Here is a 21101-nt window from a genome sequence, read left to right on the forward strand (position 1 = left end):
TACAACGTGGGGCAGGGTTGGGATTGGGGTTGGTGTAGGTTACCTAGGAAACCAAGGGAGGGAATGTTTGGGGCAAGGTCCCATGAAACTTTGAGTCCTGACCTACCTATTTTTACCCCAGGGAAAGATCAACTCGAGTTGTATGACTGAGTGAGGCTGGGCTGTAGATAGCACTGTCCTAGATCTCCTTGAAAGAAAACATCAACCGCAGGTCTTCAACTACCCAGATCCCTCTGATCCCACCCATCCATCTGCCCTTTTGTCCTTCACCTTGCACTCATCTTTTCACCCACCCATCTGCCCATTCTTTCTTCCATTCATCCACCCACCCTATTATCCATCTGTCTATCCACCCATTCAATGTATCCTCCATCCTTTCATCCATCCGCCTATCATCCCATTTACCCTTGTGTCCATCCAACCATATCCCCACCCATCGCATCCAATCTGTCACCCATTCATCTACCCACCCATCCCACCCATCCTCTATTCATTAGCCATCCACGCATCTATCCACCCATCCCTCCTTACATCTACCAGTAAGTGCTTCTAACAGTTAGTACATCCAGGCCTAGGTGAAGGATTCTCAGAAGAATTCCAGGGAATGTCTGACCCAGGCATTAGTCCAGGAAGGGTGGAGCAGGCATTTAGTGCCATGGTAGGGCTGGGGCTTTGATTCCTGAAAGCAGCTGCAAGCCAGGGAAGGTTTCTGGGAAGAGCACTTCCTGATTCTATTTGCATTTTATCCAGTGCTTCTAAGTGGTGGCCCTCCTGGGTGACCATGGAAGAGGAAACAGGTTCCCAGAGACTGACAAGTTGACCTGGTAGAAGACTGGGGCTCCTGGGAATTGGGCAATGACTGGCTAGGTAGGCAGAAGCAGGCTCGGCTTCATCTTGAGGATTGTTTCAGTACTTGGCCAGGCTTGGAGGGCCTTGGAATTTCTCTGTCCCCGTGATGGTCAGGCAGTGGGAGACAGGACTTGAGGGCACCCATTGGAGCCTCTGTCCAGTTCCACTGTCAGTCTTGCATGGCATGGGCATTGTTTGCATGTATCCCCTCATTTCCAGTGCCCAATATCCCTGAGGAATAGAAACAACCATCATCCCAGTTTAAAGATTAGACTCAGGCTCACAAAGGAGAAATGTCTGCCAACAGCCATACCACAAGCAACTGGAAGGGCCAGAGCTCACCAAGGTCTGTGGAATGGCCCCGTCTCCAGCTGCAGGGATTGGGGCTTGGGACAGGACTCTCAGACTCGGTGATGTGGGCTGCCTCCCTGTGGCACACAGACTGGGCTCAAACCTGGGCTCCTGCTTCACACATGGGTCCTGTGGGAAGGGTATGGACTCACAGAGGTGGGAGGATAGGAGGACAGCTGTCCAACTGGGCCCTAACACCTGCACTGACAGGTGCTCTCTGCCCCAGACAGCTGGCGATGTGCTGCTCTCACACCTGGTGACAGCATGCTGGGCTCAGAGGTGGTGCCCGCTCTGCCTGCAAAAGGGCTGGCTGTGTACACCCTCTCCTGGTTGCCCCTCCATCCCACACCCTCCCTGCCACCTGGACTCTGAGGACTTTGGGGCAAGTGGCCTCTTCCATCCAGACAGTCTCACGTAGCAACACACCAGTGTGTGTGACCTGCACGCTCAGGAGTGCCACCACTGGCGCTGTGCTTCAAGTGCACTTGCTCTGTGACCTGCAGGGGGCTTACTAGTTTTCCCAGTAGGGCAGATGATCCTCTGCCCAGGGTACAGAGACAGAAAAGGAAACCCAAGTGCCTCATGGGTACACCCAAGTCACATGGGAGGCCAGGTGTAGCCACAACTGGGCTCAGTCTGCCATGTTCCAAAAACAAGCATTCCCCGCCTCCTCTCTACTGCCTGGGCATGTCTGTGGACTAAGCCCGAGGGATGAACCACCCTGCAGTTGTACTGCCCCATGGATGGCCCAATTGTTTGATTTGTAGTAACGACCTCTCCCTTTGCAAACCATGCCCTTCTTTTCCTTTCTTGAGAAGACTTGTAAAACTCGCCTCAGCCCACAAGCCAGGTCCCTTCCACCTTTGCAACCTACTAACAGGAAAAGTCTGGAGGGACATGGAGGCCACTCCAAGGTCATACATGGAGAGCGGCAAGGATAAGAGAAGAACGTGGGCCTCCGAGGTGCCAGCCCACAGCTCCTGCCAGCAGCTCATCCAGCTTCCAGAGTGTGCCTCCTCTATTCCAGAGCTGGGCCCATTCACCAGCCCTGCAGAGCCCACCAGCCCATCCGCTGATCTATTCTTCTATGCATCTACCTTTACCATTTATCCCCTCTTCAGCTATCTAGTCATTCATTCATCATCCATCCATTTATAAGTTCTCCCATTCACTCATCCCTTGCCACACTCATCACCCTCTCATTGTCCATCCAAACATCATTGTTTATCCATCTACCCATCCATCTACCCCTCTGCCCATCAATCCAACCATTCATCCAACCTACCCATTTATCCAGCCACAGAACTACCTAATAGAACACTGGAAAATAAGGCACCCAGGGCTGATCTGGGAAGGCCTATGGAAAAGGATCATCTGAATGGGGGAGATCTGATGGCACTGGAGACAAGATGGTATGTCTACACTGTGAGAGGAAAAGGCCCGTGTGTAGGAGGGTGTGCAGTGAGACAGAAGGTCAGAGAACACTGTCAGGCCTTGGGGCCAGAGGGTAGGAGGAGCCCTGTCATTAGGGGCCGAAAACCAAGCAGCTGATGCTGAAAGCCATTAGCAGGGAGGGGACTGGCCATGACAAGGCCACAGCATCCCCAGCTGCCCTAATTCCTCAGGCTAACCCTTTTCCACATTGGCCTGGCCTCATTTTGGATGGTCTATCTGCATGAAGACCAGGTAGACAGTCTTAGCATGCAGGAGAACATTCTTGATCCCTGGCCAACCACTGACCCCCTCTACTTGGGTCTTGAGAGCTCAAGACTGGAGTCACTTTTATCAGAGCCATCCCAGGATGACAGGGTGTCTGGGGAGGAGGCAGGCCCCTGTGATGGATGTACACCAGCAGAGAGGAGAGCTTGCCCCTCACACTGGGGTACCAGGGAGGTTGCAGAAGGGTCTTGCTCCTGAGAGTCTTTGAGTGACACAGTTCTCAGCATGACATGGCACCACCCAGTCCCGATGGCCCTCACCCTTCTGCTCCAGGCTGCCCTACTGAGTCACGCAAGTTCTGCCACCAACGCCCAGGAACGGAGCTACAAGGGCTGGGGCAAATCCTCAAATGGAGCCAGCTGCTCCCAAGTCCTGCGCATCAGGAATGACCTCCCGCTGGGTCATGCAGTTACTGCTCTTGGCAGCCTGGAGTGTGGGCTCTGGTGAGTGGCAGGAAGGGGGGAACCTGCCTTGGGCCCTGGTGCACCAGCCCCTAGAGGGAGGGCTGCTGGAGTCATTGGTGGAGCGCACCCTTCAGCCTCTTCTTGAGCTTCCTGGGTTCTAGAGATGAACTGCATCCTAGGGCAGCACTCATGATTTTATCCTTCAGAAAGTAAGACTGAGACTTAGGCACTGGGGTGCCAGCCAGCCAACTGTACCTTGAAGAACCTCAGCAGATCACCCCCAGCCCCGTAATTCCACTGCGGGATGCTCTGGGGCCAGGTGATGAGGCTTTGCCCCTACCCCTGGTCCAGGTGAGAGCTTCAGGTGCTACTCCTGCGACCGGCCCACACCCGTTCATTTGTGCAAGAACATCAGTTACTGCACTCTGGAGGACACAGCCTGCAAGACCACCCTGGAGAAGGTGGAGGCAGGTGAGGCTGGGCATGCCACCATCGCCCCCCCTTGCCTTGGAGGTGGTGGGACCTGAAAGGGGGGGTTGGGGTTTCCCAAGTTCAGAGGGGGAGCCTGCATGTAGGAGGCCAAGCACCTCGGGGATCCTGCACAGAACCGGGAATGGCTGGAGACCCAGCACTGCCCCAGACTAGCAGGGGAAGGGTAGGGGCCTGCTACCACAGCCTGGTGGCAGGGGCTGCTACCTCAGGCCCAGCACCGCCCTGTTCCAGGAGGCACTGCTGCTATTGCTAGTACTTATGTCACAGGTGGGGGGCACAGGTGTGGACAAGAACTGGGGTGGGAAGTGCAGGTGGTGCTGGAGGGGGCAAGAGGGGCAGAACTGAAGCGTAAGAGGTCAAAAGGGTTGGGACGAGGACTGCAAAGCAGGCACTGATGCCCACCCACCCTGCAGAATACCCCTTCAACCAGAGCCCCATGGTGACCCGCTCCTGCTCCACCTCCTGCCTGGCCACTGACCCTGACAGCATTGGGGTTGCCCATCCTGTCTTCTGCTGCTTCCGTGACCTCTGCAACACAGGGGAGGTATCTGGGATTTAGCTGTTCTGGGGGCCATGCCCATCGGACCCCTTTTGCAACAGGGCCTGGCACTGCCTGTGGTCACCTCTGCCTGTCTCTATAACTGGACCTCCTTGGGCCTCAGGCCACTTACTCTACCCCCAAGCTTGTAAAAAATAAACCAACCATGAGTAGGGACAACGTCTGTCCTTTCTGGTCACTGAGAGCCCAGGGAGCTGGCCTTCAGGACAGCTGGGCTGAACCCTGGAATGTTCCAGGCACCTGAGCCTCCTTGTCATTCAGGGCCTTAGGGAACCACTTCCCAGGTGGACAGACAGGGGCACCAATGCGATCTGGGCTGCCTTTCCTGCAGCACAGCCCATGTCTCTGGCCAGAACCTGTTGTTAGCTCCAAGAACCTCTCCCGAAACCCTGGAAGTTACCCCACCCTTGAGGAGAGAGGAGGCTCAGAGCTGGGACCTGGTTTCTTCCAGGAGTGGGTGGTCTGCTTCGGCCGGGACTGGCAGTGTCCATGAAGCTGCGGCAAGGAGGTGGGAGAGCAGGAGGCATGTGCAGCTCAAGTTGGCTGCCCCTTGCCTGTGTCTGCCCGGGGTGCAGGCGCCTCCACCAACTGCAGTCACCCCTGTGGCAATCACTTTCCTGTGCTCTTGGGATAGCTGAGGAGATTAGGTGGGTCCATGGCCACTGCCAACTTGTCTCCCAGACCCCACAGCCAGGGCTGGCTCCCTGCCATGCTGGACCCACAACACTCAGTGGCACTGTCCAGGGCTGTCCCCAAAGGCAGGGGATGGAAGGAGCAGTGTCTGCAGGGGCTTAGCCCATGCAGGAAGGAGCCCAGGGTCCTTAGGTCCTTGAGATCTGGTCTTCAGACCCCGTCTTCCCCCTCCACACATGCTTTAACTGCCATGAGACAGGTGGCAACAGTTGGGGGACCCCAAGGCCCCTCCCATGGCTCAAGTTCCTAGCAGGGAGCTGGGCACAGTCTGAAATCTGGACAGCAGATCTTGGAGCCTCAAGCTCCAGAGGCCAGTGGTTCTCTTACACTAGCTGCCGCCAGGCGACAGCGATGTGCCTCTGGCAGTGGCCGGTCAGCTGGGAGACCCGCTGGACACAGAGAGTAGCCAGCACGGTGGCGAGGATCCCTCTGGACCCTGTGAGAGCCCCTCCTTCCCTGAAGCCCAGAGGCCACCAGAGCGCAGTGCGCTCCTTTCCCAGGAATCGGCATCCTCCGGAGCAGTGCTGTCCCATAGGACACCCCGCCTGCAGTTCCCCCAGACAAGGTCTTCTGGCTTATGACTGGACTTCCGGGGAGATCACTGGGGTCTCGTTTTGGAGTTGAGAGGTTAGGGTCGCGGCCTCACGGCAGTGAGGAAGCAGTAAGCAAGCAGATGTCACCACAGGGAGGGGAACGTTGCTAAGTTGCTGAGGCAGCGGCGCAGCGCTAGGGGCCTCCGCAATGCATCGATGCGGCCAGCAGAGGGCGCGCGCCCGACCAGCGGATCCGCCGCCGCCCGGAGCCCTCCCCAGCCGCACGCTGCAGGCGCCCAAGGATCCCCGGTTGCCCCTCCAAGCGGCGACCTCTACCCCGAGCAAGGCCTAGCCTCCTGGCCCTCGCGGACTGCAGGGATTCAGGAGAGTTTTGCCCCGTGGTTGGGCTCAGAGACTCCTATCTTTGCCTTATGCATGTGCGAGGACACATTTATCTGAATCCTGCGGCTAAACCCAGAATCCTTGTCTCGGTGTCACGCCCTTGCACACCCACGCACCTTCGCGTGGTGCCTGGCAGGACCCAAGGTCCTCATTCTGCAGCCTTGCAGCCCCGCCCCGTTGTCCAGGTCTCCCCTGCCGTTTGGAGCCGCTGCAGTCCCAATAGGAAGCATATCCTTGTCCAGATGCTGAACCCCGCTCGCCCTCGAAATTGTCCTGCCTTGTGGGTTGGGGAGATAGCTCGGTGGTCTAAGTGCACCTGTCTGGCAAGCGCAAGGACCCCGGTTCAATCCCCAGTACCGCATGCCGTTCCAGCCACCGAAACTGGGCATGGTGGTGCTCACCTGTTATCCCAGCTCTGGGAAAGCTGAGACAGGAAGATCACTATGAGTCCAAGCTACATAGCGAGACCCTGTACAACATAAATAAATAATTAAAAAGGGGGGCAATAAGACAGCTCAGTGGTCTAAAGCACCTGCTTAGGCAAGCGCAGGGGACCAAGGATCGATCCCTGGCAACATATGCCACACCAGCCCAGCCCTCAGGTTAAAAAAAGAAATTGTCTTGCTTTGCCTTACCTAAGGCCTTTTCCAGTTCCCTGGGGCTGAGTGGGTGGAGCCTGGGCAGGAAAGCTTAGGGTCCCTGCCTGGAACCCCTATGCTATGTGACCAAATGCATCACTTTGTCCCACTTCCCCACCTTGGAGGGGTCTGTATTATGTCCCGTTTTCAGTCCCTCTTGTCACCAAGGTCATCAGCCTCTGTCCTAACTGCCACTCCACCCTGCCCCAGGACTCTAGGAGCTGGGGCCCAACTCCCAAGAAAGGGGGATCCTGGGCAGGGACCAGATGGCCAAGGGCTTTGGACCACTCCTTTCCAGGCTCCAAACCTCGTTCTTTGGGATGAAGTTCCAGGTTCAAGGAAGCCCAACAAGCTCGGACAGAAAACATTCCTGGGTATGAGCTCCTGCTGGGGGTGGGGGCTCAGAAATGAGGACCTCCGCTCACATGTGCACCTCGGAATTCTTTAATCGTGTGCTTTAAAACAAAAATTGCAACTTTCCCATGTGGACTTAAAGCAAGAGCAGGGTGGGAGTGAGGAGCTGGCATCCCTGATGGTCTGGTCTAAGCTACAGGGCAGTCACTGCAGTGGGCACAAGAGGGGCACAGGCAGGCAATGGCCCAAGCAGGCAAGCACCCCCAGGCAGGGCTCCCGGCTGAGAGTGCGCCTCTGAGAGCCTGAGGCTAGCCCCACTTGGCCTTCAGTTCACAGCGGCTGTGGGCTGCTCCAGGCCTGGCTTCCCCAGCAGTAAAGCGGGGTACTGGCAGCAGCAACCTCTTCAGGGAGTCCTGAGATCTGCTGCTAGAGCAGACCCTTGAAGCAGGCAGAGGCTGGCCAGGCAATGGCAAGGGGCCTGTAAAACACAGACACCAAAAAGACGCTGCCCATTCAAGGAGGAGCCCTCAGAGCAGAATTATGTGTGGGGGAAACACAGCTGCTAGGGATGAAAGCCCTGAGGTGCCCAGCGAGGGCAGGGTCCAGCCTGAGGTCACACAGAAGTCCTGATGGGCACAGGCAGCTAAGAGCCCCCCTCCAGCACTATGCCCTTCCTGACTTGGGCACTGCTAGCAGAAGCCTCCTGTCTTTCCAGGACCCCCTGTGCCAGGTGGCCCCCTCCCAGCCAAAGGTCCCAGGGGTCTACTGTCTTGCCTAGCCCAACAGAAGAGGCAGCAGAGGTCAACTCTGTACTAGGGAACCTTGCAGACCTGTGCTGGGGTGCACGCAGGTCAGTCCTTCCAAGTGCCTCTGTCCCTCTGCCCCCTAGTCTCAACCCCTGCCATCTGATTCCACTCTAGGCTTCCTGCCCACAGCAGAGGCCACAGGGAACTATGTGGCATTGGCTCTGAGCATTCAGAAGCCCTGCTGTCCCTGAGTCAGGTTCATCGCTTTCTGTCCATCTAGCCCCAGCCAGGGACAGAGCTGGGTTGAGGGGTCCATGCTACCCCTCCCCAGCCAGCCTAGGGCCCCACCCTGGAGAGGGCCAAGCAGGTGAAGGTTGCTGGACTGTCACAAGGCCACTGCGGCTAGGAGTCTGGCCTAACACAGGGGTTCTGCAGGACAGCCGGCTGACAGGCTGAGGTGAGAGGTGGGGTGGGGTGGGGCGGAGGCAGCAGTCACTGGGCCTTGACATCCTCGTTGAGCCCGCTCTCAGCCCGGAGCAGCTGACTGCTGGCCTCATTGTAGGAGATCCAGTGCTTCACATCTTCTGGCAGCTCAGGGGGCTCCACCTGCAGGGGGCAGGAGGGTAAGGCTCTGTCGGGCACCTGCTGTGGGATGAGTGAGGGAACCGCAAGAGGCACACAGCAAGGCCTCTGCCCACACCACTCCCCAGCCCCAGTTCCTTCAGGGAACCCCTCCCGGCTGCCTGCCCCATGCTTCTCAGGTCCTGTGAACTCACATTGTGTCTGTCCCGGCCCTGCCTCCCCAAGGCACACCGTATGGGGGTCTCTGGATACGCAGTACCAGGCCAAAGCCTGCTGAAGAGGTGAGAGGGCCCCTGCTGCCTTGGGTGGGGCAGGGCTATGGGCAGAAGGAAGGGTATGGGAGCCACCCCACCCCATCCTCCCTGCACTCAAGACCCCACACACCCTAGGGGGCTAGAGGCTTCACAGCTTTGCAAACCACGAGATGAGAGGAGGCCATGCAGATGGCCACCCCACCTCAGCCGGAGGCCACATGTCAGACTGGACTGAGGAAGAACTGCACTGCATGTTTTGTGTCTAGATGTCCCCGCAAACCTTCACAAGGTCATAGATGGGGTTTTTTCAGAGGTGGCCGAATCTAGAGTATGTGCTACTGCGATTAAGGGTGTGTGATCACTAATCAGACCACAACTGCTTAGCACCACCCTAACCCGAGCAGCCTGGAGAGCGTGTAAAAGAGGCAGGAAGAAGCCATCAGGGCCCCTCGCTTGCTCTACTACCTTCTGCCCTCGTCGAACTGTTTCTCCTCTACAACGCTTGTCTACCGCTCCACTCCGCCTTGGAGTGGGCCAACTACAGACTGAAGCCTCTACAGACTGTGACCTGAATAAACCTTTTTACTCTTTAACTTTGGATGTGAGTGTTTTGTCTCAGCAATGAGGGAAGTAACTAAGACATAACCAAGACATGCATGCTTCCAGCGCTAGCCCAGTCCAGGCTGGTTCCTGGGTCTAGCTCTCTGACCTCAGAACCAACCCTTCCAGCCCAGTTTTCATGGCCACTCCCAGCAGCCTCCCTGACCATGTCACCCCTGGCCAGTCCCTTACCCATACTGTCCCTGCTAGGGCATGTCACCCTCGCTCAAAGGAAAGATGTCCTGAGCTCCGTTAGCCCCTGCACTGAGGACCTTGACGGCCACTCCTCCTGTATTCCTGCCACAGGGAAGAACACCCAGAGCCCAGCACCTGGCCCTATGGGGACGGAAAGATTCAGGCCCTTCAGAGGCCTCCTGGGAGCTGTGCTTGTGATCACAGGGCGGCAGTCATCACCTCTGAGCCTCAGATTCCCAGCTCAGATATGGCCCCTTGTGACTGATAGTGAGGCCAGGGATGAGGCAGGTCCTGACGTCTTTCAGAAGCTCTCCAGTGGCAACCACTGTCCTCAGGGCTGCATTGCTGTTGCCAAGAGTTGGAATCAACAGTGCGAAGCAGCCCGTGGGGAGGGCCTCGGTCTAGGCAGACAGGCCCTCCTCTTCCTGCCTAAGGAAAGACAGGCTCAAATCTCCCAGGGTCCGACTCCGGACTCAGGTACCAGGACTCAGTTCCCCTGCTCTAAACTGTGCCAATGGGGTTCTTGGATTCCCCAGAGTGCCCAACAACCTCCTCTAACAGACTGCACCCATCTCTTGTTTAGAACTAAGGAGCAGAGGGCAGTTTAGCACTCCCGGCCACACAGCAGAACTTGGCCTTCTAGGGGCAAGGCCTCGCCTGGGCATCTCTGGCAAGGTGGGAAGGAGAAACAGGGAACCAACTGTGCTAGCTAAATCTGTCCACACAGCGCTGACTTAGGGACCCATGGCCCCCCACGAGGGCACCACTGAGGGAGGCCCTAGGACCAAGGGAAAGGGTGGCAGCAGGGCCTCTGGGGGAAGGGACTGCTCACCCTGCGTTTGCACAGGTGCTGTACGATGCGCTCTGGCGAGGTGCCCAGCACATGCTGCCGGGAGCGCAGCAGCGCGCACAAGAAGCCGTCACGAAGGCTGACGAAGCGTGCCTCCAGGTAGAAGGCGCGGTCGTCCCACCCCAGCAGGCGGGTGCGCACCTCGAAAGGTTCGAACAAGTGCAGCGAGCGGCGGTAGCGCGCGCAGGAAGCGGCCAGCACCGCGTGCGCCCCCAACTCGCGAAGCGCCCCGAGTACGCCGCAGCGGGTCAGGTGCGCTACGCGCGCCACGTCCGCTTCGCGCAGGTAGCGCGCGTTGTTCATGTGCAACAGCAGGTCCAGGTCCGAGGGTAGCACGCGGCCCGCCCGGCGCTGCTCAGCCAGCAGATCGCGGACGCGCGGCTCCAGCAGGCGCGCTCTGAGCACCGCGCACGGAAAGCGCAGCAGGTACCAGCCGTCCAGCAGCGCGAAGAAGGCGAGCGCCAGGGCCATGGAAGACACCAGCAGCCCTAGCATCGCGGCGGCGGTGCAGCTCCTTGGCTAAACCCAACCTCTGCCGCTGCGCCGAGGCCAGCCACCGTTTGGAGCGCACCACCTCACTACGCCGGTAGAGGGGGAAGCACGCCGAAGGCGCGCGCCGCGGGCCTCAACTCCGCCTTCTGATCCCAGAGCCCCCCCTGCGCCCTAGGTGGTGGTCTGTCCCGCGTTCCCTGCGGGTGCAGCTTTCGCCCTTCCGGGAGGGGGAAGTAGGGAAGGGAGCTCGCGGGGCGCCATAGCGGCACCTCGCGGCTGCACTCAACACTGCAGGCGCTGCGGGCCTTGGTCGGCTCGGGTGTCGGGAGCTTCCGCCGTCTGGCGGAGACGCCTGATCTAGGTCTCCTGATCCTGCAGGGCCTGGGGACTCAGCGAATTCCTGGCAGAGTAGGGTGACTCGGATCCACCACCCACCCACAACACCTCAGTCCCAGCCTGAACCTCATTACAGCCCTCACACCGGCACTCATCCTCATTCCCAAGGTCCTGAGGACCCTAAGTGCACCGCAGGCATGCCCATCCCAAGAATTGCTGCCCTTTCACGCCCTTTGGAACCCCGAGCCGATAGCGCCGGTTGACAAAGGAGAAACCGGAGTGAAAGTAAATGACTCAGCAGCCCAGCCTTAGGTGTCTGCCCTTGGCGCTGGCCGCGGCGCAGGGTTATCCCACACGCTCGGTCCTCACACGGTCCCTTTCCCTGGTGGGTGGGGGTGGGGCGACCCGAGAGGGTCTTCTTGGATGGCAGCGCAGCCGATCCCGGAGAAAGCGCTGCTCCCGGGACGCGGGGAGCTGGAGCAAGTGCGGCGTTCAGCCTGACCCGAGGCTCTGAGGCTGCCGGCAGCAACGCCCTGGCCTGGCTCCAGTCAGCAGTACTGCTGAGCGCCCTCACAGAGGTGCTCCAGGGCACAGTTCTGCCAGACTGCCTGGGAAGCCCCACGCTTTGCTGGGGGGCTTTCGCCTCTGGCCTCAGTCTCCCTCAACAGCAGACCCTGGATTTTTGGCTTTCCCACTTTTGCTTCTGGGCCGTGTGGCTGTAACAGGGCGGGATCCCTAGCACGCCTATTAGCGCCTTCTCCGAACATTGCACTCATTGGTTCCTGTGACACTCACCCAGTCCTGGCTGCGTTCTGAGAGCCATCTGGGAAAGGGTGGCTGAGGACTGAGGATTTGTCCTTAGAGCCCTTGAACCCGCTCCAAATGCCCCCTCCTTTTACCCAGTGTGCCTGCCTGCCTGCCTACCGTGTCCAATCCCACTGCCCCAGTGCAGGCTGCCTGAGCACACTTCCTGATCCCTCTGACCCCAGCCTGGCCGGGTTCTGGCCCTCCACTCCTGGGAATTCCCCCAGCCCCCCAGCCCCCACCTTGCCCTGGACATGCTGACGTCTGGGTGATGCAGGTGTGATTACACAAGCCTGCTTCTACGCGGCTGGGCCTTAGAGTCACAGCACCTGCTGATCGCAGGGGCCCAGGCCTTTACTACACGGGGGCTCCATGCTCTTCAATGCTTGAGGGACCTTTGCCTTTCTGTCTGTCAATATGGCCGTGCTACTTGCTCAGGAGGATAGGGCGCCTTGGGCTGGGTTATCAGCAGTTTACTGGAGGACTTGAAGGAGTCTAAGTCAGGTGGGAGACTCCTGGTCCCTGGACCTGGAAGCCCCTTCTAAGGCCTGTGCCTGGGTGTCTGAGCCTTTCCCACTGCACACAGTGGCACTTCGGCCAGGGGGCTGTCGAACAGGTTCAGGGACTACCCAGCTAGCTTGGGCAGTGGAGCAGCAGAGGCCCGGCCAGCCACAGGACCCCACTGGGCTGGGTGAGGTGCAAGATCCTAGAAGCTAAGGATGTTCCTCCCCAGCCTGGGCCCCCGACCTGGCCTCCCACTTTTAGGATCCGACTGCCTTTCCTGCTTCCTCTCACCCTGCTCAAGATAATTGCAATTCAGTGTAAAACTAACAAACGATGTCCTATGGTGGGGTTTTACTACCATTCGTCCATCTACTTCTGGGACCTGCAGCTATGGCAGGGCAGGATCTGGCTTTCCTGAGTCCCTGGGTCTCCTTGGATAGCTCTAGGGACAGAAAGCTCATGGCCTACCAGGGCCTTCCCCAAACACTGCTCACACTTGTCCCTGTAATGCCCAATGTGGTAACACCCACTCACCCTGGGCTCCTCACCCTGCAGGACCTGGGTGGGCTCAGCCCTGGGTGCACTGTCAGCCCCAAGGAGAAGGATTCTCTTTCAGAGTGTAGTTATATGTGGACCCTCAACAAGGGTGACCATCCTTTTGGGGTGCCAGTTCTCCAGGAAACCTTCCTGGCTGTGCCACCATTTGGATCCTCCTCCCTGGCTTGATGATGTCCTCCCACCTCTTTTTAATGTATTTATCCTTTTTATCTCAGTCTTCTGCACTGCCCTGTAAATTCCACAGCTTGGGGTAAGTGGATGTGAACTTATGATGCACGTGGGCAGTGGGACGTTTATACCACTGAAACTAAAAAGTTTCAGACACTAAACACTAAAAAGTTCATGTCACTAAAAAGTTTTCTATCACTGCTGTAGGGTGTCCAGGAGGGCTGGGCGGAACCCAGCCAAGCCTGGGTGACTCCCTGTTATGCGGAATACCAAGGGCAGCACCTGGAACCTAACAGGTGTTTGGGTCTATACTCTGAGCAGCGGAGACACAGCAGGGCACTAGGGTGCCAGGCTGTGCCAGGGAGGCTCATCAGAGAAGCTGATCAAGCCTTGACCAGCAGCTTGCAGAGACACAGTGCCTCGGGCAGCACCAGTCTGAGCAGTCCCAGTGGGTGTGAAGGGCTGGCAGACCCCTGACTCTCCAATGTACTCTTAAGAGCAGAGGCCTATGCCAGGCCCTGGGAAGCCAGAGATGTGTGCAGAACATGCCTTGGGCTGGAGTGGGAGGTGGCAGGCTTCAGGAGGCTTGCAGTCAGTCAGGGATCCCCCATAGGAGGGAGTCAGGCAGATGGGAGGGGTGTTGGGAGGGGGGAGTAGTCAGTATTCAGGGTCACTCTCACACTGGCCTGAGCAAGCCTTACCCTCCCCATCCCCACGCAGGTGGGCACTGGCTTAAACCCTTGGGGCCCCTGGCTTGGCTCATCTGCAGCATGACTTGTGCTCCACAGCTGCCGGGCTCCCCTCTACCACCCCAGAACCCCCCCCCCCCCCCCCGGGACCAAGTTCTGACCCTGGCTCAGTTCACGATACAAACAGCAAACTCCTCCCTTCTCTGAGCCTCTGTGGTTCCCCATTTCCCTGGAGGGGCCGCGCTGCAGGTCCCCATTCGGCCCCCAGCACAGGCAGGCCAAGTACCAGGACTAGGAAAGGAAGGCATGGCACATCATCCCCCAGGCCTCCAGAGCCTAAGGACATGGGTAGACTTAACCAAAGGAACCCAGGAGGTGGAACAAGGCAGCCTAAGGCAGGGTTGAGGGTTGGGCCCTGGTGTCAGTGCGGGAGCGGTAGCCTGTTATGGGAGTCCTTTTGTAGCATCTGAGTGTTTACTATGGATCCGCAGCTCTCAGAACAAAAGTTTTGAAAAACAGGCTCACCAAGGTCTGAGGGAGTAGTGCAGTGATGGCTAAGCTTAACTGTCACCGTGATTGTGTTGGGAGCCACCCTGCTGGGTGTGTCTGGGCGAGCCCATTCCTCTCTGGGGCTGTCCCCTTGCTCTGCTTCTGGGCCATGGTGAACTGAACGCCATTGTTCTGCTCTGCACCTCTGCTGAGGTATTTCTGGATTGAGGCTAGTCAGCCATGGACTGCATTCTTGGAAACGCTAAGTCAGATTAGACCTCTGCTCCTCTACATTGTAGGGTGTCAAGTACAGGGCCTTAGTGACGGGAGGTGTCGGGAGGCAGAATGAGGTGCTCACAGGACCAATTTCAGCTCTAGCGGCTGCCCACAGGAAAGCGAGCAACTCACCTCCTAACAGAAGCTCCTCAACCCAGGAAGATTTCTGGGACCCACTTCACAGCAGGGAGAACACAGATGAACTGCGTTCAAGGCTGCATACCAAGGGCTGGGAGCCCCGGTCTCCCATTGGTCTCCAGTGGGCGTTCTCCTTTTGCCAGCCACACCTTTGCTCCATCAAGGCCAGCACTACAGCTCTGACATCAAAGGTGCATCCACAGCAGACGCAGCCTCGGCCCCAACCTGACCCCTATCATGGCCTGTGGGAAGAACAGAGGCTCTCTCCCACTTACCCAAGAGGTGTTTATTAAGGCCACTGTGTTGGGGCTGCTGTCCCCCAGGTCTCTTCCAGGACCTCACACCCAGCCTCCACTGCTGCCCAACCTCTTTCTTCTCAACCATCCCACACAGACTTGGCTCCAGCTCCTGGAGAGGGTGGGGAGAAAGGCATCCTGAGGAAGGAGACACCTGACCAGAGATGAAGGGCCCATTGGGGCACTGGGAAGCTGCAGACTGTTCCTGTCTCTAGGATGGGTGGACACTGAGTGGAGTCCTGGAGGGGGTCCCCCGAGGGGCAGGTCAGGGCAGAGCTGTGTGAAGTGTGTTCAGGACCTGAGCCAGGAAGGCCAGAACTAGGGGCCCACGGTTCCTGGAGCCTACAACTGCCCAGAGCCCCACAGTAGCAGGCCAATGAGTACAGTGAGCAGCCCTAGGGTGGTGGCCGGCTGCAGGCCATAGGCCCTGCTGACATTGCACAGGTCGGTGGAGCAGCAGGTGATGTTTTTCTTGCCCACGTAGTAGTTGTCTGCGTCATCCACACACTCAGAGGTGCAGCCCTTGCTGATGAGCTTCAGGACTCCGATGGCACCTGGAGGGATGGCGACCAGGAGCTGAGGACAGGTCCAGGCATGCCCCTGCTCCTAGCCTCTTCCTCCTCTAAACTGGAGCTCCAGCTCCCCCACCCCTGGGCTGGTCATGAGACCCAAGCTGCCCAAGACCAGGAGCCTGAGTGCAGGAGGGGGAGGTGACAGGAAGCTGAGCAGGCACATGGGGACAGAGGGGCAGGTGAGCAGAGGGCAGGGGCTGGACGGTGTGGACGCGAGGCCCAGGTCCTACAGCAGCTGCCCATGGAAGGGAGGAGCACAGCAGAGGACTCACGGACACGCGACGTCCAGCAGTAGGTGTCTGTCTGGCTGCAGTTCTCCACGTTCTGGCAGTCCCGGTTGCTCACCTGGGCGGTGCAGGAGTAGCACTGCAGAGCAGCCCCTGCGGGTGGAAGGCAGCTACTCAGAGGGTGCCAAGCTATGCCCTGGGCTGACCCCTGCTGGGCAAGGGGTCCCCAGATGCTGCTCGCCTCTTTCAGAGCACTTCCACCAGGCCCCTCCAGACCTGAGGGGAGGAGAGCCCTCTGAGGCCGGGCCACCTTTACAGAGGTCCATGTACCTCCTTGTCCAGCCTCACTGCTGCCTGCCCCACAGCACTGAAGCACCACTGCCCCTGTGCTCCCTGGAGGGAGGGGTGAGAGTTCCAGGGGACTTACCAATAGCACCTGGAGAGGCCTGCTGGCGGGTCAAGAGACCCTCCTGCCACCAGGGCTCACCTGTCCTTGTCCCCTAGCCACAGCTGGCTTCTCAGCCCCTTCTAGGCCTCCTACATGCTGTGCGTGAGCCCCCAGGCCATGTCCCACTGTCTCTGTGGTGGGCACCCCACCCGCCAGGGTGTCCTGATTAAGTGATCTCCCTTCAAAACAAGGACAAAGCTGGATCCGAGTCACTCTTGTGCAAACATGCCTTGCATCCCTCGGGCTGTGCCCTCACTACACCCAAACATCTCCCTCTTTAGGTCTCCAAGGGTCTCAGCGGCCATCCACATAATCAGAAGACTAAGCTGAGGTTCTAAGGGCATTGGTGAAGCGCCCAGGGACATCTGGCAGGAGGGCCCAGACAGAGCAAGGCAGGTCACAGGCTGGGGGGCCACTGCCCCAGCTAGAGGAGCAGAAGCCAGGGAAGGGCTCGGTGACCTTCAGGCCCGCATTCCTTTCTTGCCACCTTCCTTCTGGGGCGCTTGAGCTTGAGACCCTTGGCCCCAACCTCCTAGGCTATTTGGTAGCATCCAGTCCATCTGGTTGTCCCCCTGGGAGCCAGTGCTGCCAAAGGGTAGAAAGTAGCCTCATGCCACCCCCAGAGCCTTACGACACCAGGGGACAAGTTCAGTTATCCTGGGTGTGTCAACAGCTTCCCCAAGGTACCAGGTGGGACAAATCTCTCCTTCCTCTTCCCCCTCTGTGAGGCCCCCTCTAGCCTCCTGCTCTTATCCCTTGCAGCCCCATGTCCACGGTGGCCAAGGACTCACCTGGCTGCAGGGCCAAGGCAATGGCCAGTAGCGCAAGGACAGCCTTCATGGTGGCACGTCGCGGGCAGGGAGCAGGATGCAGGAGGACTTTATATAGCCGCAGCCGGGAGGGGAAGCCACCCTGGCCAGTCAGCACAGGCTCCTCAGGCCACATCTCAAACTCAGCCCTCCTTCCCTCCCAGGCTGCCCCTCCTTCCTGCTTTGTCCTTTCTCTGCCTCTGGAGGGCAGGTCTTGCCTAGGGTGGGGCACTTCCCCTGTAGGATGAGGACTGGCAAGTCCCCAGGCTTCGGATTATAGCTCTTGCCTCCTGCCTTGGGAGGCAGGAGGGGGGAGACCACCCTCTCCAGCACCCCGCCCACTCATTTAGCAGAGGACCAGGGGCCTCCTCAGGCCTCTGTGCTCCGCGTGTGCTGTGCTGCTCTCCTGGGGCCCCTGGGCCATCGGCTGACAGGCTTCCGTGAGAGGATCCCAGCTGACAGTCATGGGTGCTGCCTTGGCACCTAGAGGGGTCCAGGGTGGGGCTGTCCTGGGATGCCCTTCCTGGGGAGGGACCTGGGGGCCTGATGCAGAATGTGGTGGACAGCTGCAGGCTCACCTTTCTGGAGCCGTGGGCGCCATCCTGGCCTCAGGCTTTATCCGCAGGGCCTTAGTAATCCTGGAACACTAGCCACAAGAGCACCATGGAAATGTACAAGTTTCTACAGCTGCTGAGCCGAAGGAGGAGGCAGGAGCCCTGGCCCTGCAGATGTGCCCCACTGTCCAGCCCTACTCTGCACCTGGTTCTGGGCCCCAGCAGGCTGACCTGGCCTCCTTGGCCACAGCAGTAAAGGGCGAGGCCCAGCCACCTCTGGCTCCAGCACCCTGATGCCTGGCCATAGTGGTGGTGGCTGTGTCTCTCCAAAAAGGCCACCAGGTCCTGCAGATTAGTCTTCCCAAGCCAGCCTCAGGTCACAGTTCCTTCCATTTTTCTGCCAGGCCCAGGGGACACCAGTGGCTCCCTGCTGCTGCGGGCTTTGGGGCAATTTGTTGTCCCTGTTTTCTGCATCAACATGAGCTTCTCTGTGCACCTCTGTCATACTCTGCCTTTGAGCCCTATGGCTGGATGCCAATAGACAGAAGCACCAGCCAGAGCACTGCACGCTTGCTCCGGCTGAGGGACATCCCCTGGTGTCCTGAGACTCTCCTGTCCCTGCTGGTTTTCCAAACATTCCTCCTCCCCCATGTGTCCCTTGAGAGGGGCTCTGGGGGCATTCTAGTGATGAGGGGGTGGCAGGGAGGGAGCGCCTCAGGAGCCCACCACTTCAGCCTTCTGGACAGTCCAGGAAGGCCAAGAGGCCCATGTATCCTGGGGCCTGAGATACAGCAGCTCCCAAGAGTCCCCATATGGAGATAACATGGCTGGTGGGAGTCAAGGGTAACATAAGACCCCTATCCCAACCCTGGCACTAACCAGCCTGTGGGATTCCGCCTAGGGCCAGGCAGCTCCAAGCCTGGGGATCTCCCCTTCCCAGCTTCCTGGCACTCCACAGGTTGCGTTCCTTTCCCAGGAAGCCCTCTTCTTTTGCAGAGGAGGAAAGCCCTTAGTGAAGGTCACATGGGGTAAGTGTGGCCTCCCTAGTACACTGTCGTGCCCTTTCTCCACTCCAGAACTTCTCTCTGAAGTTCTCCTGCAGCCCAGGGCAGGTTGCACGAGCCAGAGTCAGGTGCTGAGGCTTGGCCGCTTGTGCGTGTGGCTGCTGCCTGTCTGACCCCTCATCCTGCCCAAGCCCAATCCCCCGAGACTCGCCATCCAGGACCCTTATCTGTCTCTGTACTGGAGGCACCCAGCACCCGGCACCAGCCTGAACATTCATTCTCCAAATATTTACAGGTGTGTAAGTGTTTGCCGATTTGATTTGATAGCAAGTCAGTACTGCAGGGCAGTGGCTCCTGAATAGGCAGTTCCGCCCCTCCTCAGAGTATTTGGCAAACCCTGGGGCCATTTCTGGTTGTCCCAACTTGAGGTGCTACTAGCCCTGGGTGGAGTAGGCCCAGGCCCAGGTTCTACTTGGCACCCTGCCTCACGCAGGGCAACCCTCACAGCATCCCCAGCGCCCAGGGTCAGCAGAGCCAAGGGTGGGAGCTGTCCTACTGGCCACAGCACACACACTGGAGACGTGACTGTGAGTGCCACGCAGCCCCATCCTGACCAGACTGAACCCTGGAGTCAGCCCAACACGAAGTCCACACTCTGGTCACTCTGAGCTCTACCCCTGGCTCCCAAATAAGCCAAGATCATGGCCAAGGCCTGGTCCCTGACCCTGGTCACACACTGAGCCCTGATCTTGACCATACAGGGGTGCTGACCATGGTCACCCTGACCCCACTTTCTCATCACGCATGCTTTAGGCACCACCGAATGCAGCCTCTGAGCCTAAACTGAGCCTAGATCCTCTGTTGGCCCAGGTCCCTGGGAAGGCCTGTCACAAAGAGGCAGGGCACCGGGCGGTCCCTGGGCAAGGACAGGGTGGGTGTGGCATCCACATGATTCACCCTTAGCCTTGGTACCCTGTACCCCAGCCATCTCTTGAGACTCCAGATTTTCCTGTTCTCTCAGCTCTCTACCCACCCACCTGGAAGTTCAGCCAAACCCGCCAGGCTCCTGGGAGATCCGGCCTGTTCACATAGCGCTGGAGCTGCTGCTCCCTGGGTATAGAGCTCGGGCAGGAAGTCCCTGCCAACAGATCACAAGGCCCCATGCTTGGCCACACACACCACATTTGACTGGATGTTTTCTTTCATATAGAGCTAGTTTTTAAAAGTAAGACAACACATCCATGCAAAACCACAACTGACTTCTGTTTACACAGGTGTACGTATTTCCCTTCGGAAGGATGCACCACCGGCAGGTGAAGCACGTGGCACCTGTGTAGCCGGATCATGAGTGTTGGGGGCCCCCTCTGAGCCTGCCTCCCAAGGTCATGTTCTACAGGCTCTCTGTGCATGATGCTGAGATGTGCCACATGGGAAGGTGTGCATCAGTGCAAAGGGACGAGGGTGTGGTGTGGATGTTGGGTGAGGGCAAGTGTGCGTCATTCTCCACAGATCTCTGCCCTCCCAAGTGAAGCCCAGGTCTGCCCAGTCACAAGGGTGTGTGTGGCTGGCCTTCTGCAGTCCTCTTCCAAGCCCCTGGGCCGACCATGCCATGTAGCTGAGCTCTCCAATTGTAGTCCTTTGCCTGGAAGGGTGCCTAGGCCTTGCTCAGGTTTTGGTGGCCTCAAAAGAGGAATAGCCAGGCACTTGTCCTTCCAGTTGTGTCTTAGGCGGGCTGTCCCCACCAGGTTTTATCAGTGTACACTTGGGGAGGTTTGCACTAGAGGACTGAATCTCAACAGGGCACACTACCACCTCACCTCTCATTCTCCCAAGACCCCTATTTACTCAGAAGAGACAGCTCTTCCTGGTCTCACCAAGCACTATGGGTAATCCTGCCCCAAGCCCAAGGGTCCTGGGTTCTAATCCTACCACATGATCCTGTGCTTCTCACAGTGCCCCCATACCCAGCCCTCAGCTCCACCAGCAGCTCCTCTGCCTTTCCATGTTCTTCACGCCCTGTCCTCCCTCCTGGATGGGGCTGGTGATCCAGAGGGACCTCAGATGCCTCCTGGACAATTTCCTCTCTCTATCACTGGGCTGTGGGCTTTCCAAAGCCGCTCTGCCTGGGATAGCCACCCAAAATTCTTCTGGAAGGATGCATGGCTGACAATTCCTCACTTAGGCTGCCCAGAACCTGGACAAGGGGTGCTACCAGGGCTCAGGCCCCCTTCCAGGCAAACAGATGCAGACAGAGGGCACAGCTACATGGCAGGGTCAGCCCATGGACTGCAGGAGGCCCACTGTACATGGCCTCACAGCTGAGAAGACCTGGGCTTTATTTGGGAATGACAGTGATCACCCAGACATTCCCAAGGCTACTGCTGGCAGTGGCCATGGGATCGGCTCAGCAAGGAGGCTGCTAGAGTGGCACAGGTTTGGTCTGGGCTTGTGACCCTGTGTACTAGGGCATGGCTAAGGAGGGAAGCTCTGGGGCGGGCTCCAAGGGACACCTCTGT

General features: G+C 58.5%; 3 protein-coding genes across 3 annotated transcripts; 1 reads left to right on the forward strand and 2 right to left on the reverse strand.

Annotated features, from left to right (window-relative positions):
- Positions 1-3237: 3237 nt before the first annotated feature.
- Positions 3238-4533, forward strand: Slurp1 (secreted LY6/PLAUR domain containing 1). Its single transcript, XM_004638917.2, has 3 exons — positions 3238-3362; positions 3675-3794; positions 4229-4533. The coding sequence occupies exons 1-3, from the start codon at positions 3269-3271 to the stop codon at positions 4372-4374; spliced, it is 360 nt and encodes a 119-aa protein (XP_004638974.2). The 5' UTR covers positions 3238-3268; the 3' UTR covers positions 4375-4533.
- A 2535-nt stretch (positions 4534-7068) lies between these two features.
- Positions 7069-11487, reverse strand: Them6 (thioesterase superfamily member 6). Its single transcript, XM_004638918.2, has 2 exons — positions 10204-11487; positions 7069-8346 (listed from the first exon to the last, which is right to left on the reverse strand). The coding sequence occupies exons 1-2, from the start codon at positions 10714-10716 to the stop codon at positions 8233-8235; spliced, it is 627 nt and encodes a 208-aa protein (XP_004638975.1). The 5' UTR covers positions 10717-11487; the 3' UTR covers positions 7069-8232.
- A 3453-nt stretch (positions 11488-14940) lies between these two features.
- On the reverse strand, positions 14941-17127 carry Psca (prostate stem cell antigen). The gene is made up of 3 exons (XM_004638919.2): positions 17010-17127; positions 15816-15923; positions 14941-15525 (listed from the first exon to the last, which is right to left on the reverse strand). The coding sequence occupies exons 1-3, from the start codon at positions 17056-17058 to the stop codon at positions 15314-15316; spliced, it is 369 nt and encodes a 122-aa protein (XP_004638976.1). The 5' UTR covers positions 17059-17127; the 3' UTR covers positions 14941-15313.
- Between the last annotated feature and the right edge of the window lie 3974 nt (positions 17128-21101).

Source organism: Octodon degus, unplaced genomic scaffold (assembly GCF_000260255.1).
Source record: "Octodon degus isolate 3935 unplaced genomic scaffold, OctDeg1.0 scaffold00104, whole genome shotgun sequence".
Classification (NCBI taxonomy): Eukaryota; Metazoa; Chordata; class Mammalia; order Rodentia; family Octodontidae; genus Octodon; species Octodon degus.

Excerpts from the sequence above, each read along its gene's own strand:
- Psca (XM_004638919.2), bottom strand. The coding sequence starts at position 17,058 with ATGAAGGCTGTCCTTGCGCTACTGGCCATTGCCTTGGCCCTGCAGCCA. Across the intron at positions 15,924-17,009 it reads TGCCTTGGCCCTGCAGCCAG|GGGCTGCTCTGCAGTGCTAC; the intron begins GTGAGTCCTTGG and ends TTCCACCCGCAG. Across the intron at positions 15,526-15,815 it reads CTGCTGGACGTCGCGTGTCC|GTGCCATCGGAGTCCTGAAG; the intron begins GTGAGTCCTCTG and ends CCATCCCTCCAG.
- Slurp1 (XM_004638917.2), top strand. The coding sequence starts at position 3,269 with ATGGAGCCAGCTGCTCCCAAGTCCTGCGCATCAGGAATGACCTCCCGC. Across the intron at positions 3,363-3,674 it reads AGCCTGGAGTGTGGGCTCTG|GTGAGAGCTTCAGGTGCTAC; the intron begins GTGAGTGGCAGG and ends CCCCTGGTCCAG. Across the intron at positions 3,795-4,228 it reads CCTGGAGAAGGTGGAGGCAG|AATACCCCTTCAACCAGAGC; the intron begins GTGAGGCTGGGC and ends CCCACCCTGCAG.
- Them6 (XM_004638918.2), bottom strand. The coding sequence starts at position 10,716 with ATGCTAGGGCTGCTGGTGTCTTCCATGGCCCTGGCGCTCGCCTTCTTC. Across the intron at positions 8,347-10,203 it reads AGCACCTGTGCAAACGCAGG|GTGGAGCCCCCTGAGCTGCC; the intron begins GTGAGCAGTCCC and ends TGCCCCCTGCAG.